The sequence below is a fragment of the Alternaria alternata genome (genome assembly GCF_001642055.1).
Source record: "Alternaria alternata strain SRC1lrK2f unplaced genomic scaffold CC77scaffold_19, whole genome shotgun sequence".
Classification (NCBI taxonomy): Eukaryota; Fungi; Ascomycota; class Dothideomycetes; order Pleosporales; family Pleosporaceae; genus Alternaria; species Alternaria alternata.
Window position 1 is genome coordinate 642688 of NW_017306208.1, and position 17841 is coordinate 660528.

At 49.0% G+C, this 17841-nt stretch overlaps 7 protein-coding genes across 7 annotated transcripts; 2 read left to right on the forward strand and 5 right to left on the reverse strand.

The window, feature by feature from the left end:
• Nucleotides 1-984: 984 nt before the first annotated feature.
• On the reverse strand, nt 985-1407 carry CC77DRAFT_942576 (hypothetical protein; the record flags this gene model as incomplete). Its single annotated transcript, XM_018534871.1, has 1 exon — nt 985-1407. A coding segment is annotated over one exon (423 nt), but the record flags the coding sequence as incomplete, so codon positions are not given.
• Nucleotides 1408-2237: 830 nt separating this feature from the next.
• On the reverse strand, nt 2238-2651 carry CC77DRAFT_1064559 (hypothetical protein; the record flags this gene model as incomplete). The annotated part of the gene is made up of 2 exons (XM_018528742.1): nt 2238-2359; nt 2510-2651. 2 exons carry the CDS (start codon nt 2649-2651, stop codon nt 2238-2240), a joined length of 264 nt encoding a protein of 87 aa, XP_018382734.1.
• Nucleotides 2652-3434: 783 nt separating this feature from the next.
• On the reverse strand, nt 3435-5254 carry CC77DRAFT_1023450 (hypothetical protein). The gene has a single exon (XM_018525665.1). It carries the CDS (start codon nt 5246-5248, stop codon nt 3440-3442), a length of 1809 nt encoding a protein of 602 aa, XP_018382735.1. The 5' UTR covers nt 5249-5254; the 3' UTR covers nt 3435-3439.
• Nucleotides 5255-5510: 256 nt separating this feature from the next.
• On the reverse strand, nt 5511-6250 carry CC77DRAFT_286736 (hypothetical protein). The gene has a single exon (XM_018531053.1). It carries the CDS (start codon nt 5961-5963, stop codon nt 5655-5657), a length of 309 nt encoding a protein of 102 aa, XP_018382736.1. The 5' UTR covers nt 5964-6250; the 3' UTR covers nt 5511-5654.
• A 1168-nt stretch (nt 6251-7418) lies between these two features.
• CC77DRAFT_1075845 (hypothetical protein) lies at nt 7419-8345 on the forward strand (the record flags this gene model as incomplete). The annotated part of the gene is made up of 2 exons (XM_018529232.1): nt 7419-8184; nt 8261-8345. The coding sequence occupies exons 1-2, from the start codon at nt 7643-7645 to the stop codon at nt 8343-8345; spliced, it is 627 nt and encodes a 208-aa protein (XP_018382737.1). The 5' UTR covers nt 7419-7642.
• A 1037-nt stretch (nt 8346-9382) lies between these two features.
• Nucleotides 9383-10769, reverse strand: CC77DRAFT_286773 (alpha/beta-hydrolase). The gene is made up of 3 exons (XM_018531054.1): nt 10529-10769; nt 9869-10485; nt 9383-9809 (listed from the first exon to the last, which is right to left on the reverse strand). The coding sequence occupies exons 1-3, from the start codon at nt 10664-10666 to the stop codon at nt 9446-9448; spliced, it is 1119 nt and encodes a 372-aa protein (XP_018382738.1). The 5' UTR covers nt 10667-10769; the 3' UTR covers nt 9383-9445.
• A 2057-nt stretch (nt 10770-12826) lies between these two features.
• Nucleotides 12827-14228, forward strand: CC77DRAFT_995946 (FAD binding domain-containing protein; the record flags this gene model as incomplete). The annotated part of the gene is made up of 2 exons (XM_018536472.1): nt 12827-13126; nt 13167-14228. 2 exons carry the CDS (start codon nt 12827-12829, stop codon nt 14226-14228), a joined length of 1362 nt encoding a protein of 453 aa, XP_018382739.1.
• Nucleotides 14229-17841: the final 3613 nt, after the last annotated feature.

The following is a 17841-nucleotide window of genomic DNA, read 5'->3' on the forward strand; positions in this document are numbered from 1 at the left end:
CCGCACTAATGCCTCGACAGCCCAGTGTGCCCATTGTGCAGGAGGTTCATCCGTTCTAGTAAATCCGGTAATGGCCGGACCAGTATCCACAATCTCATCGACGAAGGCTGCGGCACAGTGTAGGCTGCCTTCTGAGCATGTTGGGATGAGGCGATGATCGCCAAATGCTTCGGTAGAACGGTCTTCGGCCGTACACAAGATGCGACCTTGAGCTTCTTCGAGTTCCGATATCGCGACAAAATTAGGGGCCCAGGAAGGAAGTCCTGGGATCATCTCCCATGAATGACCGATGCCAGCATGCGCCAGGAACCAAAGATCGCCGCCACCTTTTTTCAACCTTTCTGGACCACAGGTCGACAGCCATTTCGCTACGAAGTCGCAGTACACGTCTGCAACAGTCTTTGCTGGAGAATAGTCGACAGCCAAGGTAAATCCTGACACGGCCATCAGCCCATAAACGAGATCCTTCGGATTTGTGGCAGCGTAAGTCGAGAGACTGCTGTACATGTGCATTCCTGTGCGGCAAAAGTCAATGTCCCACTCTTCCGACCAATACGCTTCCCTCTTTTCCACAAAGGATATTGCAAACTTAATCCTGGCTATGGCCGGAGAGTTCACATCAGGTAGCTTGGCACGTGTAGCTTCGGTTTTCACATCCCGTTCTTCTCCGGGCATTGTAGTTCTTGTTGAAAGGTATCGCGAGCCGTAGATTCTCGACCAATCGTTGACATAGCTGATTGCTGCTAGAGAAAGAGCCCTTGTACCCGAAACTAGCAAAGCTTCCTTGCTCAAAACAACCTCCTGCACGATCCAAATGCGTCTCCAATACTGAGTGGAGAACAGATGGCTCATGCGAGGCATCAAGGCCACAAAGTCGACGTCGATACTTTCCAAGAGTTTCTCGCCTTCTTGTTTATTTTTTGACTTGGAATGAATCTCCTTTAATAAGTACGCGAAGATGTCAAATGCGCCCAACAACTCCGGTGTCGGTAAGCCAACCCAGCAGAACGTTCGCTGCGCGCTCGTGTAGATCTCGTACATCAGAGGTATCTGAAAGTTCTTCTCTTGAATATCTGGCTGATTGATACAAACGGCATCAACCCAAATCTTGTGACCAGAGTTGTCGTCGGAACAATAGCCTTCCGTCCATTGGAAGTAAACCGTTTTGAGGGCATGAATGAGACTCGTCGTTACGGCGATAGATCTTCCTTCAACGATGACGAGTTCGGTGGCACTCGCATTACCCCAGGTATATGATAGAGCGGAGAACTCTGGCTTATCGAGGAGAGACACGATAGAAAGCTTGCAGACTACAGGCTCGATTGAGATGATTTCGAGAAGCCGAATCTCGTCGCGAGAAGTGTCTAGTGTAGTGTAAAGGGAATCATTCTCCGGTGATGGGTCCATTTCTCGGAACGATCGAGTGATGAACTCGAGCAGTAGAGGTCGTAAGTAAAGGTCGTGCTAGTGGGGTGCGGTCAAGGCAGGAAGGCTGTCTCGGCTGACCCTGGCCTCGCCTACTTTGCTGTGATTGGAAGCTGATGCAGCCACAGCGGCTAACCGCTCAGCCGAATACCAGCAGTGGCAACATGATCAGCTATATATAGGTTGATTCCACGTTGAGAAACGCGGGATAGCCCTAAGAAGCATCATGACTGACAAAGCTCTCCGCTGACCGCACGAGGGTACCCATCTCCTAATCAGGGACAGAAAGCCGAAAGACGACGATATGATATGATGGTACAAAGTCATGATAAGCAGTAGAAGACCAAGATCAAAGCATCTCTTCGAACCAAAACATACAGCGACACAATATCATCGAGCAACACGTCAAATGTCAAAGAGAGGCTTTGAGCCAGAAAAAGGCGCATTGAAGCGGAGATTGAAACGCCATCAACCCATTATCCAAAGTCCGTGTTCCATACCCTTGGCCTCAGCTATCCCAAAGCCGAAGCATACATGGTTTCCATGTAAATGCCATTTCAATACCCCATTCCAAGCCCTGAAGAAAAGAAGAAGAAAACAACAACAACAGTCTATATGCCGCAAATCGCAAACCGAACACACATACACGATGCTACACAACACGGTCTATACCTCTATGCCAAGTATCAAATACCACAACAGCATCGCGTATACAGACATGTGTAGAGACAGTCATCGCGCGATCGCTCGACGAAGATGGGTGTGAAAGGGGGTATCGAATATGTTCGCCGTCAAATCGCCAAAGTGGAAATTTAGACGATGAGAAGCTTCTCCACGTTCTCGCCCGCACTGCGCTCGCTCATGCGGTTCCACATCGCGTACGTGAGAACACCGGTTGCAGCCCACATGATGGGTACGGCGGCTTCGGCGCCAGCTATCAAAACCGTCAGCACACGTTCCTTGATGTATATGCAGCTATGTTTGCTTTGTTGTGACGTGGGTGGACAGTGCGTGCGCAAGTCCATGTAAGGGGGATTACAGAGAGTGTGGGGAAGGTGGGAAAAGGATGGTTGCGGTGACGTACTTGGTCGCTCGGCCTGTGCAGCCATCTCCAAGACGCGCGCTGCGCTGCTCGATGAGCTCGACGAGTTTGCGCGGATGCTGGCGGGTGCGAAGGCGATGCGCTTGCCAGCGAAGGCGGCGCGGGTGGCGATGCGGGAGAACATGTTGATTGAGGTGTGTTGTTTTGGTGGTGAGGTTTGGGTGGTTTACGTGTGTACTACGGAAATACGAGGGTCGAGACGAAACGTGAAGTTTATGTAGCGACAAGTGGCGATGCGGTTGGATCGGTGAGTGAAATCTCGACACGTATGATGAAACGATTGTTGGTAGTCAACGTAGAGAATCTATTGAATGAAAGTGTTCAGCGCGAGGTAGGTATGTGCGTGAGAGAATGCGGGGAAGAAGACAGGACACAGACACGGACGCTGTTTATATAACGAAAGTGGGCCTGCGGAAGAGGTGTTGTTGTGGGTCTCAGCCCTGAGTCGAAGGCGAAAAGGGAAAAAGAAGAAAGGAGGCGTCGCCAGCAGAAATTTCAGGGGCGGTGAGCGATCCGTGCAGGGGTAGGCTTGGTCGAGATAGGCTTGGCGAGGTACATGCCAGTGGGTACCTGTCGGAAATAGCAAAACCTGGAGTCTGGGGTAACGTGTCAATCTCTGCGATCGGCGGTGATGATGGAGAAACCCTTCAGCCGTGCTTTTTTGGACATCTTGTCGTAGTCAAATGGGAGTGAGATTGATTGTACGTGCTATAGATGATGATGGCCGGCATTGAGGCTCTCCGAGACCCGTCCGGCTCAATCTCGCTCGCCTCGAGCTACGAAGACCCTGGTTGGGAGATCGACGCATTGCGGCGCATCCCCGGCCTTCTAGACTAATCTACCGAGAATTATCCTATCCTCGCCACCTCCAGCCTCAACAACACTTCAGCAACGGAACCCACACTCTGCTGCTCAGACATTCCTCCATAGAAAATCCTCCACGTTTTTACCCTCGCATTCCTCGGCGATCACGTCTCGCATTATCGCTACTGGCGTCAGGCCCTCTATGTAGTCCTTGATCTGCTTGTGGTTCTTACTACTGAACTTGTCCTCCTGGTAGATATCGTCCCACTTGACATCAACAAGCCGCATCGTGATACAAAGGCAAAAGATGGCGTTTTGGATATTGACTTCTTCGATGGCCCACAGCCCGTTTTCGTAGACCTCTGGTGGCCATGCTGCTGTGCCGAGTGCCTTGAAGCGTGCTACGATCCCCAACAGTATATCATGACAAAGACGAAGGACGGCAAAGCAATTCAGCTGGGCTAAAGCCAAGGTACCATCGTACTCGGATCGAAGAACCTCTCGCGCACGCTGGACGAGGTCCGATGGCGGGTAGTTGTCGAAGAGGTCTTCTAGTCTGGTCTTCAGACATCTCCGCAACACCTTGCGATCCACTCCAAGCCGATCTTCCATGAATTCGGGACGGAGCGCATAAGCATTAAACAAGCTTTCATGTGCTGCCAGAGACGTCCGGACTAGTGAGAACTTCGAGAATATCTCTTCTTCGCGACGACTAGCTTTCCTTCGTTTGTCTTGCATGATGATATTGATATCAACTGTTGGGACTTTGTAGGTCTTCGCTCCACCACCGAATAACTCGAAGGTGTTTCCAAAAGTCCTACGCGGCTCCTGGTTGCATGCAAAGACGTTCGACCTGAAAAGAGTCCTCAGATGTTCTAGTATCGGAATTTCCGCATAATCGTTCAGGATCTGCTGCAACATGTTATAGAGATGTACGACGGCCCCGAGGCAGTCCCCTTCCCTTAGTATCTCGAGCCCAATGAATAGCGAAAGGTCTGACATACCAGACATCTGGCTTCCTGCAACCCAGGGAGACTGAGAATAGAGATCGAAAGTCTTATCGGAGATGAACACGTGCAGCTTATCGGTGAGCGTCTCCAGGTACTTTACAGTTATCACTTGGAAGATTCGTCCCCGGTTTAGATCGTTGATCGCGTTGAGGACCTCGTTAGCGCGTCTTAGAACAATGATCCGACAGTTGAGCGGGGGTTTTCCTATCTTCTCGAATTCGTGGACGAAGCTACGACCACTCTCGAGAAGCATATGCGCTGTCACAATAGTTGCTGTATTTACATCCTTTCTCTTGAGCTCAGACAGAAGAGGGACAGCCAGGATACGCTGTATATGTCTAGAGAAGACAAATGATGCCCAGTCGTCCAATCTGCCTGGGGGAGGTTGTGGTTCATCTGCTTCGTAGAGCGGATGCCGAGAAGCGCTCTTGACTAAAGATGTAAGCAGTATTCTATCATGGCTGTAATGGTTCTCGCAGATGGTTGCTACTTCTTTTCTGGCATCACTTAACGGAACATCGTCAGAGATGTCACCCACGATTGGCTCAGATGGATTGCAGGCTACCCAGTCTGTGACAGATTGCACGAAACTTTCTTTAGCCCCTCGCTCTTTGGAAGCGCTGCGGAAGTAAGTCTCGAACCGGCGAGGCCTCTCTTCAGGAAGGTTTGGACGCTGTCTTGTTTTAAGAAATGGTTGGAGAAGCGCAAAAGGCCAGTTCATGCCGCAACCATGGGTCAATTCGACAAATGACGAGTCCGTCGCAATCTTGCCAAAGTCAGATATCCTCAGTTCTTCTAAGGTGACTCCGGATCGTAAGGCACCACCTGTTTCATAATCACAGAATAAGGCCTTTGAGAAAGTGAGATCCATGGGATAATCCGTGCATCTAACGAAATGCTGTGCCATGTTCGTGAGCCACCCTGCAGCCGATAGAGTCAGGTCTCCAGTCACGAAAGACTTCCAGATAGACTTTGTGTTCTCGATGATAGCTTGGGACTCCATCATCCACGCTTGTTGGGCCATGAAGTTTTCGATGGCATCCTCTTTGATGGCGGAGGGTTTGGCGTCGGGTATGGTTGCGTCCTTGCGCCACAGCTCGAATGCAGGGACATCGAACTCTTTCCTCCACCTCGATCAGCTCTGCAAGAGCCTCAAAGCTATTTGTACAGCTCTGAGACGAAAGCATCGGCGGCTCCTTCTGTATTACCTTTGCCTTACCTCTTTTCAACTTCAGCTTCGGGAAGAGTAACCTGTAAGCCTCAGCTAGTGTCTCGTTGAAGACCTTGTGGCCTTCAGTCGATTCTTGAATGCTTCACGAAGATGACGATAGTGACTTGTAGTGCTTAGTCAACCTGCTGCGATTCATGATGACCATCTTGAACGCCGCCTCGATGTCCTTCGGTGGCCTAATTCCTATGCTTGCGGCCTTGCGAGCACGATCCGCGATCTGCCGTACAGTCAACTCTCGCAGTATAGGGTTCTGGTCATCCTTGGAGTTGTCAGCCGTTTTCTCAAAGGATGTGAGCCAGCCGATCACAGTCGACGTCTCGCGCTTGTACGTTCGGTAGATGCTGAGTGAAGACGGACGGAGCGGTCCCAGGGAGTTTGTGGAGGGAGACATTGCTTTCGTTAAGCGGCGTTGAAACAGTCTTGAACTGGCGGCAGTGCGACATTCGAATTTGTTTACTTTCAGGAGTGTGCTGGCTTTCTTAGACCTGATGTTGCGGCGATGTGGGTAGTACAAAGTTCTGGAGATAATTTCTTGCGGGATGACAGAGGATATCCTTATAGGCGATAGCGACCATAGAAGTATTCTTGGGACGGTACGAGCTCTCTGCTACCTGTGGGTTTCTCGAAGGCGGCGAGTCCTTAATCCATGGTACCACAACATGGCTGCCTGATTCACCACAGATTTCAGCCTGTATAGATGTCGTGCACTGAGGTGTCAGTCGAAGCACATCCGTCCATTATTGCATTTCAAACCGGGAGATGGCGCATCTGCAGCGGTGGTCACAAAGCGTCCGTGACAAGCTACTCCCAATTATCACAAGCATGGAAGTGTCGTCAATGAAGCGAGCGGCCAAGCCTGGTAAGGCCTGCGCCAGACGAGCCTCGACTACTCGTCGCAAGAACAAATGGCTATCGAGGGAACGCTAAGCGAGGATCGCATTACTCTGGGTCGCCAGTGTCCACAATGCTCACCATCCATGAGTGGCACAGCAAAAAGCAATGCTTTGAGGCTGTCGTTCAGGCATCATCGCAAGTGTGGTGGCCTATGATGATTCGTGTATCGAGATTACACGTCGATAGGGTTTCTCAGACCAATATTCTCTTCCGCATACAACTCACGTTTCTTCAGGAAGGTCGGGAAGGTCGGGAAGCTGTCTTGTTGTCCTTAGCGAAATCCTGATTACGTAACCGTCGCCCCGCGCAAATCATTGCCTTTTGACGAAGTGGTTGGTTAGCGTCCAGCCCCGAGTTATTATTGAGGGAGGTGGTCGTTTAATTGCTTGTGACAAAATGGCATCCATAGATGACGGCACGACGAGGCAGCGTAGCTGCCGTACACGAATTAGCACGAAAAAATAGCGGGGCCTCGCACCCTGCTACCACGAATGGCTGAGGACTATTGGCTGGCTCTGTAGCGAGTCGAAGCAAACCACAAAACGGTCTCAAAAACGAATTGCTGGAGGGATACTTCCAGCAGTTCACGACAACTCCAATGGGCGTTGGGGCGCCCATTGGGAACAGAATGGCATTGGTGGTCATCTGACGCACAGCCACTGTGGTAACGCCCGGTACTAGGAAACGCCCGGTACTAGGAAACGCCTGGTGCTAAGAAACGCCTGGTGCTAAGAAACGCCTGGTGCTAAGAAACGCCTGGTGCTAAGAAACGCCCGGAACCAAGATACGCCCAAGAGCTTAATAACGCCCAAGAGCTTAATGACGCTCGAGCGCTACATGATGCCTAAAGGGGAAGTTCGCTGCTATGATATAGACAGGATGCGTTACTGCTTCGGACATGCATGACTTCGTCTAAAAAGCGTATGCTATTATTCGTATTGCTGACTGTGTGATGCGACCCAGGAGCCTCTAGTTTCAGGCTGTAGGATGTGTTCTTCGTATTGAATCCACTTCGTTTTCTAAGGGGGTAAACGTCAAATTAGGCACGCCGAGCGGTAATCACGACCGCACACGTATAAGAACCCAAGCGTTCTCGAGGTTGGTTTCTGTATTCGTCAATTGTGCCACCTTCATTCTTCTGCTTCAACGCCGAAACAATTGTCACCCGCTTTCAAAATGCAATATCCCATCATCGTTCTTGCCCTGGCAGCAACAAGTTCCGCCATCGACATCCTCGGATTTGGTGGATCCACCTACGTTGCCGAACACTGTAAAAACAGTGACACCATTGTGGTATCGTGGAGAGGTGTCCAAGCAGACACGTGCTACAGCTCCAGCACTTCATTGGCGGCCATGCAATTCGTAGCCATCCCTAAGACGTGGCATATCATCACCAGATCATACAGCGCCCTCAGCTGTCCCAGTAATACAAAGCTCCAAGATTTCCACTCGAATGGCAATGACCAGGTGTGCCATGGCTCAGCCAAGGGAGAAATCAGATATCGAGGCGCAGGCTACAGCTTCGAGCCCACGAAGAGATCCGAACAGAACGACGGCAACGATCTCGAGAATGCCAATGGAACCAAGAAAAGCTGCGTTGGACCAGATCGTGTACATCTGATTGACGGACAAGAGTATGCTGTTACTGGCATCGATGATACGATTGTTGCAGAGATGGTGAGTTTACAAGCAGATTGTCTATTCAAAACTAACTCGTTGTCAGTAAGATACAACCTCGATGAGATATGCCTCACTAATATTGTATTACATAACTAACTATGCTCTCACTTCTAGCATCGAGTTTGCTTCTAATGGCACTGTCACTGCGGATATGCCTAGCAGGTTTGACCAGTACCTTGCTTCTGCAGAACAGCCTTAGTGCTATGCCTGCTTCCGCGCAATCATCCTTCATGTCCAAGAGGTGTCTGAATTCTACTAGAGGTAGACTAGTCTTGTATCGAGCACGAACAAGCAGATAGCAGAAGATAGGGGTTGGCAGTAGCATCAGGATCAGAAGGCTACAGGGTAGCATATCTTAACATCTGAGGATCATAATAGGCTATTCAACATAGTCTTGCATAAATTCATATTCTTGTAGAAGATAACTTCAATTCTATCTTCTATAGCTATTCTCTATCTGATCTACTCTCTGTGCGTACAAGTTGTATTGCGTATTACCTGCAAGATTTCCAAAAGTCTGCGTATACAACTGTCTCTTGTTTTGTTCAAATTTGATTGTCAACGGTACTATAACCTTTAGGCTCTAATAAACTCTTACTCAACTATTCTTTAAACTCTCCTAATAGCAATCATTCTTTTCTGCTACATGCTATCGTACTTCCTTTCTTAAAGCTCCTAGACATTGCTTGTATCATCATAATAGGCTAGAGCCTAGTTAGTAGGTCCTTAACGTTGTATTAGTACGAGCCTAACAGCCGTATTTGATGGCGAAGGATCCGGCGTCGGGTATGGTTGCGTTCTCGTGCCACAGCTCGATTAGGTTGCCAAATTTGCGGGTGGCTTATCCATACGCGTTGTCGTATCGCGGGACGGCGATGGCATGGTATGGTACGGTCAACGAAGCTCGAGTAAGAAGCAGCGATAGAAAGACTGAAGCCAATGCAGATGGAATAATCATATGGTAATGGTGTTTTGACTGCATGAGGACGCCAGACGATGCGAAGCGATGGAATCTGGGTTGGGCGTTTTGGAATTACCTCAAGATACCTAACCTGGCAAGAAACACATCATGACATCGTACGCCTGCCTCATCAACTCCAGGATCCATCGCACTTGCGACTCAGTGCTGCTATTCGCACAGAGACTTCCAGCGTAGGACTTGATACTACTTAGTACTATATAGCTAGAGCATGTCCTAAGAATGTGTGTGGGAGTCTATGTTCCCAGCCAGATACGAAAGTAAAGGCGTATCGCTCCACAAATGATGAGCATAAAACATGAACAATGCAACAAATACATTCAGTGCTTTCGGAGCCAAACCACAACTCTTTCCGCAATCTCCAAGTTGTTCTTCTCCATGAAGAACATATGCCCATTACCGTGGATCTCTTCTTCGCCCAACTTCAGATGCTCCACCTCTACACCCGCCTGTCTCAAGTAGTCCACCGTACAATGGTCGTACATAGCGTGATAGCTCGCTTCCGAAGTCACAGTCAGCACCGGTATCTGCGCTAGATTTACCAACTGCTTCGCCGGTTCGTCTTGCATGATGCACTCGCTGTGATTGGCATTCTTCGCTGGCAGAACTACAGTTTGGATGTACGTCGCATTGGGCCCTGCAGATGGTTCATATGCGACTTCCAGCTCGCTGATACCAAACGGCCTAGATGCGTGTGAGCGACTTCAGTATATTTCACATGCAGTCCACACAGGCACACTCACCGTGCGGGGCCCGAACTGAAAATGCGGCCAATGAAGGGTGGTCCAGCAGGTTCGAGCGCGACGATACTTTTTACGAGCTGCGGTCGCAAATCTCCAACACGCCATCCATAAGCACCAGCCTGGCTGTGCGCAATGACGTGAGCTGGACCAATCTTGTCGAGGAGTGCAACATACGCTTTTGCGTTCTCTTCCTCGGAAATGATGTTGTCGGCTTGGTATTGGACTTGACTTGCATAGAAGGCGTCGAAGATAGGATCACCCACCTTCCCCGCCCCTGGCCATTGGGTATGCAACTTTGACTGGGGCCAAAGTTCGTGGGATGAGGGTGAGGTGAAGAGTTGTTCGATCAAGGTTGTGCTGGAGCTTGCCATTGTTCCAGTAGTGGGAAGCCATGGGGAGCGTCCGCGGGATGGCTGATCGCTGAGGTAAATGGTGTACCCGTACGATAGGAAGAAAGAAGCCCAGCCTGTTCGACCGTCTGGTGTATCGAGGAAGTTTGTCGCAGTCTGACCCGTTCCATGCATAAAAACGAGGGGATGTTCCTGGGTTGGCTTTGATGGGATAAGCTTCTCGACGTAGATTTGGTTTACCATGTATTGCGCGGTGGTATTTCCGATCTTGAAACTCAGTAGAGGTCTAGAACAGAGCCGTATGACTCACCAAGACGTCCTTATACTCCCCACCAACGTAAAAGAATTCGCGTTGTGGTGGTAGTGTTGTGTCGCCGGGTAGACCTGCCGAAGTATCTCCGTACAGTAGTCGCGCGAACAATAACGCCACGATATTGAGCGCCAGCATCTTTTACCCTAGAAAATGTTGTTTTGGATCTGGTGTATGCGATTACGGGACACCGAACAGTTTGTTGCAGCAGGTGGAGTGACATGAGGGTTAAAGTGTGGCGGGCTTGGCGGCTTACAGGCGCCTTCCACAACAGATATAGGCGTACCGTTCACTTGGGTTTGCTTCCCGGCAGTCAGTGGTGACAATAGATGCACACACTCCCATCACTATAATTAATCTAGAGACACGATAATAGTTTGCAGGCATGTCTAGTAATTAGGTGTGCTTTGGCGGTCGATAACGTCATGGCGAGGAGCGATGCTTCTGATTCATTGAGAATGTGCCGCAAGCGTGGTTGTTTCTTGACGTTACACCCTCGCCCGCATTACTCGCAGAGGTTGTCTGCAGTCTCGATAAGTTGCTTGGATCGGCGAATGTTATCCTGACGATAGCTGTATTTAGTCGCAAGTGCCCCCGGGTCACTACAATAACGCTCCGCACTGGTCAGCGATTACGTGCTTAACGCTTTCATCATATAGAGTTTGTTTCTAAGCTTGGTTTTCCACCAGAGGGAAAGAGGGTCATGGTAGGCCTGTAGAGAAGCAGTTGAGTCGACAGAATTGAATCTTCGTACTGGTACATAGGGCACCCAGAGCAGGGCAATTACCGATGTGTCGAATCCGCGGTTTGGACTCCCGGATGATGTTGCGAGCCTCAAGTTTATCAAGAACTATTTAGACGGAATACGCTGGCTCAGAACTGATGCTTGGTTGCATACTGTGACCGACTGATTAAGCAATGGTACCCGACGGCTCACTTGCCGTGAAAGTTAGGATCAAAGGGCGTGTCAGTTCTTTGGATTGCCTGCAAGCGGATGAGTAGCGCGGTGAAACCCCTGGGGGCGATTAGAACGGCACGAGGTAGAGGGCTGAGTTGCTCATTCCCGGTGAAGACCTCCTGGGAGAGATTCGTGTTGATGAGAGTGCTGCGATGGTCGTCAGCTCGTCTCAGAAGATGGACGAGTTGAAAAAGAAGGGATCTCTGGAAAGAGTCGGGATGGGGCTGTGACTTGGCGCGCTAGCACTAGCGCCGGATGTTGCTATATCCGGTTCCTGTTGCTGACCGAAACCGTCGTGTTCTACACCATCGTGCTCACTTCACTGGAATCACGTACATGCTCGAGACGAACTCATAATGCGATGGGAATAGTGTCTGCTCATCCATAGACCAAGTTCTAGACACACAGCGAGATACCCATAAGCTACAACAGCTGGAACTATGCCCGCCTCGCAGGAGCAACTTAGAAAGCGTGTAAAGTTCGTTGGATAGAGCTCCTTCTTTTCGGTACCCTGCGCTTCGCGGTCTGCCCTCTACATGCCTTGCTTTTCGAACTGGACTTGGCATCTCGTCACGGCTTTTGCACTTCCCCGCAAACCCTCTCTTCCTTGTCCCGCTCCCACGCAGTGATATATCTTCTATGGCTTTCTCTTTTCCGACTTGTCTATGCTATCGACCCTACGACTACCAGTTCTTCTGCCAAGATGCACGTAAGCATCGAACCGTCCGTCCGTCCCATTAGTCCGATACGGACGAAACGGTCTACGTTGATAGCATAGTGCCCCTGACCCACATGCGGTCCGCCCCTACGGAACGCTAAAATATCATTACGGCAAAGAACCCATCTCGTCTCCGTATTACGCCACTGGGATACCGAATTCAAGGCTTCCGGCGGGAAAGAACCCACTGCGCATCCGCAACACCAAGACCGAGACATTCCATGTAAACATGGAAAGAGCTTCCAGCATCGTTTGCGGCACTTCACATCTCGTTCCAAGAACCTTGATCATTTCAAAAACGTGGTTTTGGAAGAAGTTACGCGTTTTGTCTGCGATCGTTCCGCGTCCCGTGAAGTGCGATCAACACAGCCCAGCGCCGAGCAACCTTCAGATGTGCAGGGATCGAACATATCCACCATGTTTAGACAAAATCCGACTACCGAGCTTTAAAGCTCGGAGGTCGGATCAGTCTCCACCGGCACTTTCACGGTCTACCATCGGACAACTTGACTTCAAGGTTTCGTACAAGACGTCATTCATGTGTATATAGTATGCCGCAAACGCTGCATTGAAGCTGAACGACACATCTAGAAATCTCATCTTTACACAACACTCCAATTCAATGTCTAACAAACCTTTTAAAGTCATCGTGGTTGGTGGCGGACCTGCTGGATTGACCGCTGCTCACGCACTGCATCTGGCTAACATCGACTTTGTTGTCCTGGAACGTAACGACGATGTTGCCGTCGATGTCGGTGCTAGCCTTGTACTCGGTCCTCAGAGCATGCGCTTCATGCAACAACTAGGGCTGCTCGACAAATTGCTTTCGATTGGGCAGAAGTTGTTGAACAACAAGTCATTCACCAGGGAAGGCACGAAATTCAATGATAGTACTTCCATCCAGCTGATGCGAGAAAAGCAAGTCAACCTTCTCTACAGCCTGGTGAACTAGCACAACGAAGATCGAACCCCTAGCTGACCTGCCCTTTAGCTTTGGCATAGAATTGATAGCATTTCATCGAGCCGAACTTGTACGAGTTCTACTAGAAGGCCTGCCAGCAAGCGCTCGAGAGAAATACCGCCTCAGTCAGAAGGTCATCGAAATCACAACCAGCGAGACTGGCGTGACTGTCACTTGTGCGAACGGAAAGACGTACTCCGGTTCCATGGTAATTGGAGCCGATGGCGTGCACAGTCGAACACGCAAGATTATGCACAACCTCTCAGCTGATAGCAAGTATGCAGCTAGCAGGAATCCTGAACCGCCATTCTCAGCCAATTATAAATGCTTGTGGTCAAATTTCCCGCGACCATGCGTAGCTGGCCAGGCATCCGACACGCAGAGCAAAGACAGGTCTGTCATGTGGCTGACTGGCCGTGAGCGTGGTTGGATCTTCTTGTACGAAAAGCTTCCAGAACCAACGAAAGAGTCGCCACGGTACACAAAAGCGGACATGGACGAATTTGCAGCTAGCTTCGCAGATTGGCCTGTCAACGAGGACTTCACCATCAAGGACGTCTACAACAGCTCGACAGCAGGCATGTCGGTCTTGGAAGAGGGCATACTTGAGCACTGGAGCCTAGGACGGATTGTGCTTGCCGGCGATGCATGCCACAAGTTCACGCCCAACGCCGGTCTCGGCTTCACGAACGGCATCCAAGACATTGCATTGCTCTGCAACTTGCTGCACGATGCAGTGAATATGAGCAAGGACACCGATCTTAGCGAAGACTCTCTCCAACGAATCTTTCTAGGCTACCAGACTGCACGAAAGGAGGAGCTCGCATTCGAGTGGGGAGTATCTTCGGCAACGACTCGTGGCCAAGCTTGGGCAAATCCGATTTACTGGTTCTTGTCCAGGTTCCTCTTGCCTCTATATGCAATCCAATGGCTTATGCAAACATACCTTGCCGGTCCGAAGATGGCGCAAAGTAGGGTTCTCAATTACGTCTTTGGCGAAGACCGCATCAAAGGTCGCATCCCATGGGCGCATCCAATTCACACTAAAGGAAAGGAACTTTAGGAGTATTGGCAGTCTTTTTGTATTCATAGAAGGTTGTTTTGATCAGTTTTACCCCAATTACTCATGTTATCCACATCCTTGGCTATAATCTTTGCAGCATGGTACAATCGTGGCTTGGAATGTCGATGTACGAAGTCAGTGTTTGCCGCAAATGCGGTTCGTACATTCGACCAAATAAAATTCTAGGTATCTTTGAATAATGCACCTAACTGTCGTCGCTAACCCTGAGCTCGAACGCGCGGTGCATCGCCACGTCGGCATCGCGCTTCTCGACGTCCGAATCCCCGAAGATGTTGTTGGCGGAGCAGTCGCGGTCCCCACGCCAAACGGCTGCATCTACTAGGAGTGGATCCACAATGATTGCGAAACCATTTGAGAATTGCCACAACGATACGCAATCATCTCCTCGGCAACATAGTGTCGCGCGGACGGTGCCATAAAGGTGCCGGGATTCGAAGCTTCGAATACTCTAGCGGAGTCCATGTTTCAACTTACCCAAACATCGCGGATAGGGTATTGTCCGTACATATACTGAACCAACTATTCCAGCTTTAGCATCGGCATGGCCGCACGTCGCCAAATTTCTGTCGTTCTCAATAGCGTTGTCAGCCTTTTCTCCAACGCAGCTCATTACACTTTTAGTTTTGTCTTTCGTGTTCGGTCGCCTTTACCAATGCATTACCTCTTTTGTAGGTTGTTTAACGCATCTATATGAATTGCTCTTGCAAAACTCCTAGTAAAACTTGTAATAGAGACTTCGTTTATCTGCTCACACGCTAGGGTTTTGAATGGATCATGGTACATACGCTGCCCACGATTGACGCAATACATAGACGACCTAAACAGATACTAGGCTTACCATGGTTCGTTTACTGCTGAAGTTTGCAGACCCACGTTAAATATTAACACTCTTGTACATACAAAACCTTCCCATCCACCGCAAATATTCTAACGATGGGTCTTCGAATAAGCATCTCCGTCAACGACTCGCTAGTCATATGTTGCAAACGTACGAAACGAAGCGAGTCAGACAAGCACCCGCAAGGGTTCTCTGACACCCAGCAACTCAACGCAGTTTCATAAACTTTGCGATCTTTGGAGTAACTAAGCGTCGCTTCAAGACTCGACAGATTCAAGAGCCACAGTCATCCCAGCGTCACGAACACATCGAATGTAGCCGGTGTTCGTCCCAGTCAACAACCAATGACTTACATTAAGTGCAATTTGCACGACCATGAAATTGCCCAATGGCTCCTTTTCTGCATCTATATCCGATATTTGTTTCATCAAGGTGAGTAGTTGAATCTATGGTATTCTCAAACTACCGCTCCTAATTCTGTTTCATCCGTAACTATGGCCAGCAACATTGAGTAGATTATGAATATCTCTAGAGCAGTACAAAAGGTCACGAAGCCGCCCTACCTGGCTCCTGCACAATCATTACTACAATTACGACTACCACAACAGAAGCTACTATCGAAACTGCAACAAAAGGCTCAGCCGAATACCATAGATTTCGAGATTAACAATCACTACTAGCAATACGTAGGTATTCCTACAATCCACCAGATCCAGACTATATAGTTGCCCCAGCACATTTCCCAAACGAACAGTCCTACGCCTCCTCTACAGCTCCTCTATTATCTATCTCAAAGCATCGGCATATGCGACTACGAGAGAGTATCATATCTGGGATGTGGCCACACTAAGAACGAATTTCTTCGGAGTTGTCGAGCTAGCAAGAGCGGCTTCCAATGCTCAGACGCCAGAGTAGTGAGCAGAAAGAGTACTACGGCGAGGTGTGGATTGTGCTAGGTTGCTATGATCTCTTTGAGGGACATCAAGGGTATGATAAAAAGGAAGGGAAAAGTGTCTGGGATGCGAGACGCATGTGTTGGGGGTGAATAGGAAGATGTACAGGACGAGATGTAGCAGGTGATTAGTAAACAATCGATCGAAAAGAGCGATCTTGAAGGACATCAAGTTACCTTGCACACGCAGAAGTCGTCTATAGGTCAGTCTGGTACTTTTGAACCTACTCAGAGTACGTGTTGTTGATGAATCGTTCAGTGACGTGGCGCCCGCTGGACTGATACCATCTATAGTTGTTCACGTTCCAACTGCGCCTGCCACTTCGTATCACCTTTCGCTTCTAGTCTTTCTGACTTGCTCTTGGTTTCCAAGTTCAAATCCCAATCATAACATTGTGTGCTCATCGTTGTGCCGCGGATTTTGCATCGAAATATATACTAACGTAGTGCTCTGAACGTGGTGCTAACAACTGGACTGGGAGAGATTGTTCATGCTTATCCTGGCGGGACGCGAAAAACAGGTAGGTAAATTAGATCACGACGGCGGAAACACAAAAAGTGACACAGGATTGCTAGGTAGAGATCTCGTATTCCTTCAAGACATCAGAGTAACCAACGAATGTAATTGAAGGCAATATCGTAACGCAAATCACCGGGAGGCTTTGTTTGAAGTCCTTTTAGTTGCATGAATCGAAAGAGAAGAGAGTTGAGACGTGCGCGGCTCAAGAACATGATTTAAATATTACATGGAATAATTTACTATCTCGCTTATGATCATTCCTTCCTCTCAGTTTGGTTTGAAAGAAAAACATACTTGTGACGTCTTGTTCTTTCCCCACTTGTACTTGGTCTCCACTCTTCTACTTCCTTTTGCTCTTCACTTCCTGACATACTTGTAGTCATAGTGATGAGAATCAGTAAATGGTCCACCGTGCATATCACACTTCTGCGGCAGCTAAAATATGCAAACATCAGTGTCAGATTGCGTCTCACAAACTTCCTTGAGCAGGAGTTCATACCAGCTGAGGATCTCTATGCTTGATCATGGAAGAGCCGGCTCAATGGGGCTGGCACGTATAGTTGAAGTGGATGTCTGTGCAGCCGCATGCAAACTCTACTGTGTAGGTTTCGCACATTGTGGAGTAGCGATGAAGTACGGTGGCTAATATGACCGAAGTGTTGGGTTGGGGTTTGCGAATCTGTGATGAGTAGACTGTTCACGATATTTTTCGTAGTTGGGGTGGTCAGGGTGGTATTGTTGATAGAGAGACAATTGTATATGTTTATATGGTGCGAATACTAGAGAAGATATCTGGGTATCTTTTATACAACTCTGTAGCTGCCAAGGGGAGATGTTTGTCACGATATCGTGCATTTTCTACAGCCGTTTGTCTGTTGTCAATCTATATCATTGACCTAGATACTTTGAACCATCACGGATCGCTGTAAACCTGCTTGTCGAATTCTATCGTTGGACCTGAATGGTGGGAAGACGAACGCAAGTTACGTTGCAGGTCCTTAAACATCCTTCCAAAGACCCAGCGTTTATGTTTTTGAAAGACGAAGCGATCAGTCAGCGCACATTACTTATCTGAGAATCACGAATAAACGGCAACAAGTGTCCATTGTAGCGTGTGCAGCAGCTGCTGCACAAGATATTAGGGCAAATTGAGTATGTTCTGCAGTACGAAACTGCATGTCATTATAATATGTGAATAATACCACAGTCAATTCAACATTTTCCTGTGGCAGCAGCAGCATACATAAGGCATCGGAATATCCTTCTTTATGTATACGCAACA

What these genes read in the sequence shown, in the direction of transcription:
- CC77DRAFT_1023450 (XM_018525665.1), bottom strand. Translation starts at nt 5,248, where the DNA reads ATGGCACAGCATTTCGTTAGATGCACGGATTATCCCATGGATCTCACT.
- CC77DRAFT_286736 (XM_018531053.1), bottom strand. Translation starts at nt 5,963, where the DNA reads ATGTCTCCCTCCACAAACTCCCTGGGACCGCTCCGTCCGTCTTCACTC.
- CC77DRAFT_286773 (XM_018531054.1), bottom strand. Translation starts at nt 10,666, where the DNA reads ATGCTGGCGCTCAATATCGTGGCGTTATTGTTCGCGCGACTACTGTAC. An exon ending in GGGAGTATAAGGACGTCTTG is followed by an intron (nt 10,486 to 10,528) that starts GTGAGTCATACG and finishes CTGAGTTTCAAG; the next exon opens with ATCGGAAATACCACCGCGCA. An exon ending in TTCAGTTCGGGCCCCGCACG is followed by an intron (nt 9,810 to 9,868) that starts GTGAGTGTGCCT and finishes ACACGCATCTAG; the next exon opens with GCCGTTTGGTATCAGCGAGC.